The 10550-nt window shown below is 35.1% G+C and overlaps 2 protein-coding genes across 2 annotated transcripts; one reads left to right on the forward strand and one right to left on the reverse strand.

The window, feature by feature from the left end:
• Positions 1 to 1077: 1077 nt before the first annotated feature.
• Positions 1078 to 4020, forward strand: LOTGIDRAFT_164867 (hypothetical protein; the record flags this gene model as incomplete). The annotated part of the gene is made up of 5 exons (XM_009061366.1): positions 1078 to 1095; positions 2535 to 2610; positions 2891 to 3071; positions 3638 to 3686; positions 3913 to 4020. 5 exons carry the CDS (start codon positions 1078 to 1080, stop codon positions 4018 to 4020), a joined length of 432 nt encoding a protein of 143 aa, XP_009059614.1.
• Positions 4021 to 8675: 4655 nt separating this feature from the next.
• Positions 8676 to 10133, reverse strand: LOTGIDRAFT_124501 (hypothetical protein; the record flags this gene model as incomplete). Its single annotated transcript, XM_009061367.1, has 5 exons — positions 8676 to 8783; positions 9010 to 9058; positions 9308 to 9488; positions 9783 to 9858; positions 10098 to 10133. The coding sequence occupies 5 exons, from the start codon at positions 10131 to 10133 to the stop codon at positions 8676 to 8678; spliced, it is 450 nt and encodes a 149-aa protein (XP_009059615.1).
• Between the last annotated feature and the right edge of the window lie 417 nt (positions 10134 to 10550).

Consider the following 10550-nt stretch of genomic DNA (forward strand, 5'->3'; position numbering starts at 1 on the left):
AGCTGATAAAATTCCAAATTGTAGAGTAAAAAGTAAGCAAGAATTTTGTTACTTCGTTTACAATTTAACTTATGATTTCAATTTTTCTTTCTTTTTCAGAACCAAAAATGGCAGAAGAGGTAAGCGATTGGCGATATGCATGTTCTGTCTTGTTCTCTTTCTTCTTTCTTATAAAAAATAGTGTTTGCAGGGATATAAACTTTATCTGGATTAAGCTATAACGACAATTGTTGCAAGTATTTAGATAATCCATGAATTTATAAAGTTGAGTTCAACAAGTATGGACTAGTTTACTTTTAGAACTAATCGAAAAAAATATTCCGATTTCATTTCTTTTCTCTATTCTTCTGTGTGTTTTTTGTGTGGTGTTGTTTTCTGTTAATCTTTAAAATATTTGGATACACGCTGAAGGTATAGTGGTATTTGGTTATAATGATTTTTATGAACTGTCCAGATTGGAGGATGGCTAGAAATTGGATGTGTCAAAGGCAAAGAGATACTAACTGGATTTAGCTGTGTGAATCCATGGCCATGATCCTAACGGCAACCAGAGAAACGATTGAGAAGCCCTTATGCATGAGATCAGTTTGAAATTTAAAACCCAATACATATTGGCTGACCTTTGATGGTAATTTAATACAGATCTTACATGCTGAAGTGCACGATAGTTTATAGATGTAGTTTTAGATTAGATGGTAGATGGTAGATGTCTGAATTAGAAGTAGAATTGTAGATATCCTTGGTTCTTTCTGAGAATGCCTAAAAAATTTAGATTTCTCATCAAAAAATATAATTTCAAAGAGGCATTTTTCAGGAAGAACACAAGCAAATTATCACAATATCTTATTTCTCAATTAACAGAAAAAGGGCGCCCTCGCCAAAAAGACTGATCCTAAAAAGCCGGATCCTAAAAAACCCGAACCTAAGAAGGAAGAAGCCAAAAAGGAAGAACCTAAAAAGGAAGAACCACCAAAGGAAGAACCAAAGAAAGAAGAACCTAAACCTTCTGGTGGTGGAGGTGGTGGCCGGGCTGCTCGCACAGGTTCAAATATCTACCAAAAAATTCCGCAGAAAACCATGCAGGAAATGAAAGAGGTAGGCGATCTCCCAAAGATCATTTTCTTCTAGACACCCTATTTTAAATGGAATCTACGTTTTATAATTTCAGGCAGTCAAAAAATCCAAAGAAGGAGAAAAAAGTGAGCCAAAACGCGCTCAGCGAGCAACTTCCAACGTATTTGCGATGTTTCGCCCAAACCAAGTACAGGAATTCAAAGAGGTGCTTTAAGTCTACAATAGCATGATGAAAATTTCAAATTTATTCAAACTAACGATATTTTTATTTCAAACAATTTGGACTAATCTAACACTGAACGCGATCGAATGCATGAACGATATCTTTTTTAATCTCTGCTAAAAATTTATTTTCACAGTAATTTTTTTTATTATATTTTTGACACCTGGCTAATATCTTTTTCTGTAATTTCTATCTAATCCGCATTATTGTAATCCGATTTAACCAAATCCGTATAATCTTGAGTCGGTTCGCCTCATCTGTGCTGTGCTTGCTGCAGCGAATATGCGATGTCACCTTTTAAATCAATAAATTGGCTACGTGAGATGCGCATCACGGACAAAAGTTGCTATTTGTTATAAAACATGAACATAACCATGTACACATAATGCCTAGTGTACTAAGTTCCCTTGCCCCACTGTGCCCCCAAAGGAACAGGTAATTTGGTGACTTGAAATGATCCCTGCTTTTAGTCAACCGCTATAGTATTTTTCGTTGTGGCTTGCGTATTATTTTTTATTTCATAACATTTTTTTTTATTTCATTATTTTTTTTTCATTTATTAAGCCTATTTATTTTTTGTTAAATGTCTGCCACTGTGTAGCGCCCCAGTGAATAACGGCAATGCTAACGTTCGCATTTTGACAGCGTCCTGCTCGCTCCCGCATTCCCTTTGATGCACTTATAGCGCCAATTAACATTTATTTAATATTTCTTTAGATTATGGACTAATGGTATAACAGACCTATTGTCTAAGAAGCCTGAATAAAAACTCTAATCATTCAACAAAAATTTAACGACATTTTTCAATTTTTTGGAACTTTTTCGGATTTTTTATAAATTGAATGATTTGTTGTTTTTTTTTTACTAATTTATTAATTTTGATATATAATGTTAATGTATTTTAACCAATCACAAACTAACAATTAATTCAAATTTGTATCAATTTTCCAATTTTTATCGTATAGAGATTTTTGTAAAAATTAGATTAAAGTATATTTTCTTGTGCCAGAAAACAACGTATTATCCCCCTTTAATGGGCCTTAGCCTAGCTTTCAATGTGTAGTAGCAATGTGAATATTCTATGGGATACTAACTATATTTTGCCCAAATTATCATGTACTAATTGCTACCGTTTTCCAAATGTTCCCATCACCCACCTTCAATGATATGATTTCATGTACACGTCCACCATTTTTCAATAGTTAGAATTGAGAATATTTGATGACATTTTCTTCAGGCTTTCACCATGATCGATCAAAATAGAGATGGTATCATTGATCTTGAAGATCTTAAAGATATGTACTCTAACTTAGGTAAATAAAGTTTAGTTATTGGTTCAATCCTTTCATAGCACATAGCCCTTTCCGACCTTAGAATGTGACGCATCTAACACAGTTTTCGGAAGTGAAGTGAGACGGCAAACCAAAAGCAAAGATTAGTCATTTTCATCAATATAATCCTATTTGTTCGTAGTCATGAACTTGTTTCAAGAAAGCATCATAATATGTCGTCTGGCTCACAATTAGCCTAATATCTGAATAGGATATATATTCGAAAAGGATGGATGAAAAAGAACTTGTGATTGTGTTTCAGGTCGAATTCCCCCAGATTCAGAATTAAATGAAATGTTGAAAGAAGCCCCCGGTGCCCTCAACTTCACAACGTTCCTTAACTTGTTTGGTGAAAAATTGAGTGGTACTGATCCAGAAAACACAATCATTGACGCCTTCGCCATGTTTGATGATGAGGCCAAGGGATGGTTACCAGAAGAATAGTAAGTACAAACAGAGCAACTTTTTTGAATCAAGAGCTTTGAAATTGGGGAAAGGTTTTGGCATTGGAAACATAGTCCCTAGTTTGATTGAGACGGAGGTAAAATTTTAGTTTGACCTAATTCTTGGAAGAGCATCTGGTTTAGCACTACAACAAGCTTTCAAAGAGTGGTTACTAAGTTCTCCATATCGCTTTGGGGTTATCATTTGGTTTCATCCGGAAGCTGCATATTACTATTCAATATAAGGATAATATTCATATAGTCTTCCACCCGGTCGGATGTTATGAGACCTTTGTATTGCACAGGATTACAGCAGACTTAATGTAACATACTATAACTAAACTATTACTTAATCGAGAACTGTAAACAGTTATCCAAATTCATAGACCTTAATAATAATAGTAATAAACTTTTTATTTTACATGGGTGAGAATTAGGTCCAATACATACGGACTTGGACCTGTCTAACATTCAGCCCATGTTATATAAGGCCTGGTATCACTTTCGTGCCAAAAAGGATAGCCTCTCTGCTTCTTGATATAATAGGATTGCATTCTTATTTTCAGTTTGAAAGATTTACTCCAGAATATGGGTGATAACTTCACACAAGATGAGGTGGGTAGTTTATAAGATTTATTGCTGATATTAGCTCAAAGCAAAAATCGCAAAATTCAAATTCAAACATATGATCATAGTATATGATTATGGCCAAACAATCAAAATGCATTATACACCCAAGAAACAAGCTACATATGTTTCAAAATTTGGAATTATTTGGTCACAAAGATACTTATTTTATTCAGATTACCAAAATTGTTAACAATCGTTCATTTGGTTTCAGATTAAACAAACGTGGAAAGAAGCCAATATAGAAAAAGGTAGATTTGACTACAAAACTTTCACTGGTTTGATCAAGGGTAAACAGTCAGAAGATGAAATAGCTGCATAAAGACGAATACCATCCATAAACAATATATTATAATCACCCCACCTATCGCGTGTGACCCTCGGGCAATTAGCATGCTCTCAGGGTAGAACTCTTTTTAACTAGTGTCTTGTGACATAGATAAGACTGAAAGCAGCTGAGAGGATCAAACGCGACCAGGGTGTACTATTTATAGTGATATGAAAATTTAGAATATAAAAAAATGATTTATTGAAACAATTGATGCAGGAATCTTCCGGGCCAAAGAGTGTTCAGCATTCCATTACTGATATTTGTTGAGAGCAGAACAGAAGTTTCAAAATTTTAAAATAAATAAATAAAGTCTCCCGGGCTCCATCATCGAGCGCTCCTAAGTCACTCTGCAACTTTCGGCCATCGCTTCTGTTCATGGTATGTGTTCGTTCTACCTTGCGAAAGTCATAAGATACGGTATCGTTTGACCGAGGTTCGCCTCATCCTTCTGTTGGCCTGGAAGGTTCTAGATCATCTTGTCTTAAGAAGGAAAAAATCCCTTACCCTTGAAATAGAACTAGTTGAATTTTCCCCCCTTTTGTCCTTTGACAATTTCCATGGAAATTGACCTTCTCTTTCATCACTGTATTCTGTGTATACATTTCATATTTATTATTATTTATCTGGGGCATGGTACCTATATATTCAGGCCGTTCGAGTCCAAACTTACCCCCCTACAACGAAGGATATTTGAATAAATTCTGTTATTTGTATTATATGTAAAGTCTGATCTGTTGTTTCTATTGTAAGATACATGTGTTAAATTACATTACATACATACACTGTACCGAGCATTGTGTGATCTATTTAGATTAAGCGCTTAATTTACAGTAAGCAAGTACTTGCTACTGGGATGGGGCTAAATACCATCTGAAGCTTCCCATCTTCTGCATGGCTTTTACCTGATGTGGATTGTTTTTTTTATGTGTCCTAATTTATTAATAAAAACCTGTGCACAGAGAAACAGTCGTCTTATTCTTTACACCTAAATGATCATAACATTTAACCGAGTTCGTTGTCTATCCTCGAGATTAAGACTTGACCAATCGTACCTTAGTCTCAGAAACGGGGATTTATTTTAAGCTAACCTTATCAGAGATAGTGTACACAGCTCACTATTGAATTTTGAGCCTTCAAATCCATGTGTGTCCAGAATTATCAATATATGGAAATAGTAAATGAAACTTCTAATTTATGAAGGAATTGTGTGATGTTCCCACACTTCTAGTATTTCTGAAAACTATTTACATGTATTCAAGACCCAAGTCAGCCCCCGAAAATGGCGCATCTGTCCCTTTAAAGGGATTGTAACGAGGTTTTCTAAATTTCTCATGTGTATCGGGGACACCGAGATTAACAATTTGCACCATTCCGATTTCCAGTCTGGTTTCTACAATTTCACATAACTTTAGTGTTTTGATGACGTCACTTATCGCAAAATTTGCTCTTCGTGGTTAGTGACGTCATCAACCACTTACTTTAGTGGGATTTCTGGAACGCGAACGTCTCTTTCAAAATTGGAATGGTGAAAATTGATGCTTTCAGTGTCCCCGATACACAAACAATTTTTAGAAAATCTCTTTACAATTCCTCTAAGTTTAAAGGATTGACATTATGATGCTGGATTTTAGTTGTGGTGATATCCACACAGAATAGCTTTTGGCCGAATTTGGCATGTTTGAAAGGATGACCATTAGACGAAACATAGTGAATAGCTTTCTTTATTACTGTGCGACTAGCCAACACGAATAAAGAAAATACACAGTACCATCAAATAATGTGGTAAATGGAAGAGCACTTTGATGCACTTTGTAAAATGAAGTTCTGCTTCTTCAAAATACGACCTTGCGATAATTAGATGCAGAGTTTGATTCGTGTTCCAAAATAAGAAAAGTACTACTTCGTGGTATTCATTAATTGAAGAAATGGTTATGGGGATATTTATATTTCAAAAAGTATATTGATATATCTATGGCTTATAAATTCTTGATACAGAGTGACGTTGGCCAGTTTTGGGGGTGGATGTGGGCCTCGAATATTATGTAAATAGTCTTCTGAAGTACCAAAACTGTACAAATATCGCATAATTCCTTCATATAGGTCTCAAACAAGAAATTTTACTTTTCATTTATTTCGTTCACAAGCATATCTTCTCTCTGAGAATTGGGGTATCCGAAAGTTAAACGTCGTCAAAGACGCCATGTTGATTTAGTCTCTGACACCCAGATATATTTCGTCACAGCTGTGAGTAGACGAAGTAGGACTGGATGATTAAGTCTACTGTAAACACATGACGACATCAACGTATATTTAAAATATAAAATTTCGTAAAAGAAAGAGTCGATTTTTTTTACTTTCAAAGGCAAATCTGTGAATACCTTAACCGATTAGCTAAGCTGTGAATACCTTAACCGATTAGCTAAGCTGAACAATTCCCGTTTCTGAGACCAAGGTAGGCTTGACCCCCGAAAATGGCGAATCTATCCCTTTAGGCTCGTACGAGTCAAGGGTGATAACTTCGTTTCAAATTTGAAAAAAATCGTCACATACTGCCAAAGTTTAACTTCATGTTAATTATATATTATATATCACATACCTATATTAGCCTACAAAGCTATAATATGAAAATCTTTTGAAAATAAAAGGATATCATGCTTATTTATAAGTCAGCTTTGTAATATCATTATATTGCCGTCGCACCGTCCACAATAATTGGCAACAGTTTTTGTTTTTATACAATTTTGTCTGCAGGATGGTATCCACAATATATACTGGAACGCAAAAGGGGCAACAGTTGTTTTCAGATTTTTATCAAATTTGGTGTTAAGCTTTTTAATAACCCAAGAGGTGTGGATAAATTCGAATTTGAGCATTATCCGACTATCATATAGAGAGTAACAGTCCTTGATAGTATGCAAGATAAGAGTGGCTAGTGAACGCAAGCCAACAGTTTCTGCCAGAATTGTATAAAATTTGGTGTGTAGGCAAGGGTCCACGAGATCTCGGATGAGTAATATGTTAGAACGATTTGACAAAGTTTACCTTAATGACAGGCCCTCAATCGACTGAAAATATGTAAATTGAGTGATCGAGATAGGGGCAACGGTTGTAAGAATGTGATAAAATCTGATGTGTAGCCTCATATTCACAAGATCTCCGATGAGTTCGAATTTGATAATTCGAGATTTGAGAGTTGCGAGAGTTGGTGTATTGGAAATTTATTGATGAAGTAGGCGCATCTTGTTTTCAAACGCTTGTCAATATTCAAATACCTTAATCGGACCTCATTTTATTTTCGTGAAGCGTAAAATTTCGGAAATATCTGGTCACAAGTTCAATAACTGTTTCTAATTATCGCTAAAACTAGATCCTTAAACGGACAGATTCGCCATTGTTTTACTAATCGTAGCTTAAGTCTCAGAAACGGAAATTGTTTAGCTCGGCTAATCAGTAATAGTGTTCACAGCTCACCGTCAAATCAACGTGTGTCCAGAATTATCCGCGTTTGAAAGTAGAAGACGACTCGTCTAAATAATACATTGAAAATAAAGTGCAATTCCTAGTTTGAGGTATTATGGGAATTATGGGGCTTTTATTTGTCAATAAACAATAAATAAAATGATTGAAAAAGGTTTTGTACATTGTGTATATTATGTATCAGGGACACTATTTGCATCAATTTGAACCATTCCAATATTCAATGAAACGTCTATGGTTCCTATTTATACTAGTGTTTGATGGCCTATATAATAAAAACATATTCTGACTTTCAAACACATAATGTGGAATTACAGGAATCACAGACTGAAAATTGGAATGGTGCAAATATTGATGCCATCAGTGTCCCCGATACACATAACAAATTTAGAAAACCTCTTTATAATCCCTTCAAGATGGGAATCCATAAATAAACTTCCATGGAAATTGGTCTTCAATGAGCATGACCACATCCGAAGAGTGTCAGCATTGTTTTGTGACCAGGTCGGGTTCCATACGAGTCATTTGGTTATGGATGAACTGTATTCATTCATATGGTATGAGGAACTATTATGTATTGCATCCATTTAGCAAGCAGATGGTGCTTGACACAATAAGCGTTTTTTTACATTCTGCTAGCTAACTGGACTGCATGCCAAGTAGCGAAGGCAAATTCAGACCTCGTGTTGCTCACAGATATCAGAATAATGACATCGATTGCAGATTGACACTAAGACATAAAAATTCAAATACAAATATGTTTTGTTTTAGGAATTTATTGATAAATTAGGACAAACATTTACAAATATCACCTCTGAATCTCTGTAAACAGTATTCAGTTTTAAAATGTCACATGATTATCAGACACAAAAAAAGTTCTACCCTCATTTTAACTATCTGCACTGACGTCTGTCGAATTTGGCACAGAAATTTCGATGATATACATGAAAACAATTAATCGTGGTCATTGATGGTACGAGTCACACCGTTCCCTTTAGGCTGCCTACAGAGATGGTTGTATTGGAAACAGTCCTTGAATATTCTTACAAATTCATTTGAATCGAACTACATTGCATTCAAATTCGATAGACGACATTGAAAAAGCAAGCCATTTCTTGAGGGTCACACACGCGATGGGTAGGTTGATTACAGGTAGATGGTTTACGTTTTTATGCAGCCATTTCTTCTTCGGTTTGTTTACCCTTGATCAAACCAGTGAAAGCTTTGTAGTCAAATCGTCCCTTTTCGATATTGGCCTCTTTCCATGTTTGTTTAATCTGAAAACAAAACAGCAAGTATTAATGTTTTAACCAAGATGAATGGGTTTGAAAAGGTATAAAGATAACAACCAAGCATGCTCTAATGGATTTCTGCAGGCAGCTGGTCCTGTCCAAACCTCTTTGCAAGGATTTTCCTTTGTTTATGCTGTGGGTCGATTTTATTGGATTTTATGTGTAACAAAGTGATGCTAGCCGGGTTTATAAATTCTAAAATCTTACGTACCTCATCTTGTGTGAAGTTATCACCCATATTCTGGAGTAAATCTTTCACGCTGAAAGTAAAGGATTATCATTAACTATTGGGCAATAGGAAAGATCGAGAAGAAGCACTTGCCAAACCTTTACAAACTCAGAAATCGTAAGAACAGATGTGAGGCTATTGCTCTCAATAGTAGGTTCTAGTTACGGTCGCAATCGCAAAATAATTTGGGGAAACAATAGTTCTTATCGGGCGTATCCAGCGCATTTCTGTATAAATGTGGGTTTCTATGCCAAAGTTCAAAGCAGATATAAATACTTACTATTCTTCTGGTAACCATCCCTTGCCCTCATCATCAAACATGGCGAAAGCATCGCAAATAGTGTTTTCTGGATCAGTACCACTCATTTTTTCACCAAACAAGTTAAGGAAATTAGTGAAGTTTAATGTACCAGGGGATTCTTTTAACATTTCTTTCAATTCTGAATCTGGTGGAACTCGGCCTGTTAATTAAAACAAGATTAGGATTTTTTTTTTATGTCAAGACATGTTCATATTTTCATAAACGAGGAACGACACTTGCGCCATTTATTGTAAATGGTGATACTATAATTCATTCTAATAATTCTTTGCTTTTGGCACTGGCCAAAAGTGGGAAAAAGTTTGGTGGGACAAAAACATATCACGAATGGCATTCGGATTCCCAGCAGTTGTGCAATCTCTCCATTGGCTGCCGTCCATCTTAAAACTAAGTAAGGATCGGCATGATAGACAATGAAAAGTAAAAGTGTATTTACCAAGATTGGAGAACATATCTTTTAAATCTTCTATATCAATAACACCGTCTCTATTCTGATCAATCATGGTGAATGCCTGAAGATAAGATGTCAAGACTTAATATAGTTACTCTTGTTTTTCATCCATAAATTTACATCTTACAATGATGTTATCAAATTGTTTTTGCACAAGTAAAACGTGGTTAAGAGTTTAAAAGACTATCTTTTTCCAGTAGAGAGCGACTTATCAGATGTTTTAAAGAATTTTTCAGTTTTTTGTCTAATGTTTTTATGCAGCAGACAAAAAGTTAATCTTCGTATAAAATTCATACTTACTTCTTTAAATTCTTGAACTTGGTTTGGTCGGAACATTGCTAAGACATTGGTGGGTCTTTTGGTTTCTTCCTGAAAACAACACAGAAAAGCGTTCGATTTATGTTATCGGATCTTCACGAGTCAATCGGGTTTTGAATGGTCTTTCGGATTGGTCTCTCGATATCTCGAAGATAGTGGGAAAACGATCAAGTTTGTTCAAAATGAATTTGTTCTACTGAAAATCAATTCGCTTACCTTTTTGGGTTCCTCTTTTGCAGGCTCTGGCTTTTTGGTGTCAGCCTTTTTGGTAGCGGCTCCTTTTTTCTATAAGTGATAAAAATTCATAATTCAATACTAATCCTGAGGGCAAAATTTAAAATTTAGATTATAGTACTGTATATGAATGAATATAATAAATTCGTTACCAATTATGCAATATTGCATGAAATATGCTGCGGATCTTGAACGAATCTA

The sequence above is a fragment of the Lottia gigantea genome (assembly GCF_000327385.1).
Source record: "Lottia gigantea unplaced genomic scaffold LOTGIsca_47, whole genome shotgun sequence".
Taxonomy (NCBI): Eukaryota; Metazoa; Mollusca; class Gastropoda; family Lottiidae; genus Lottia; species Lottia gigantea.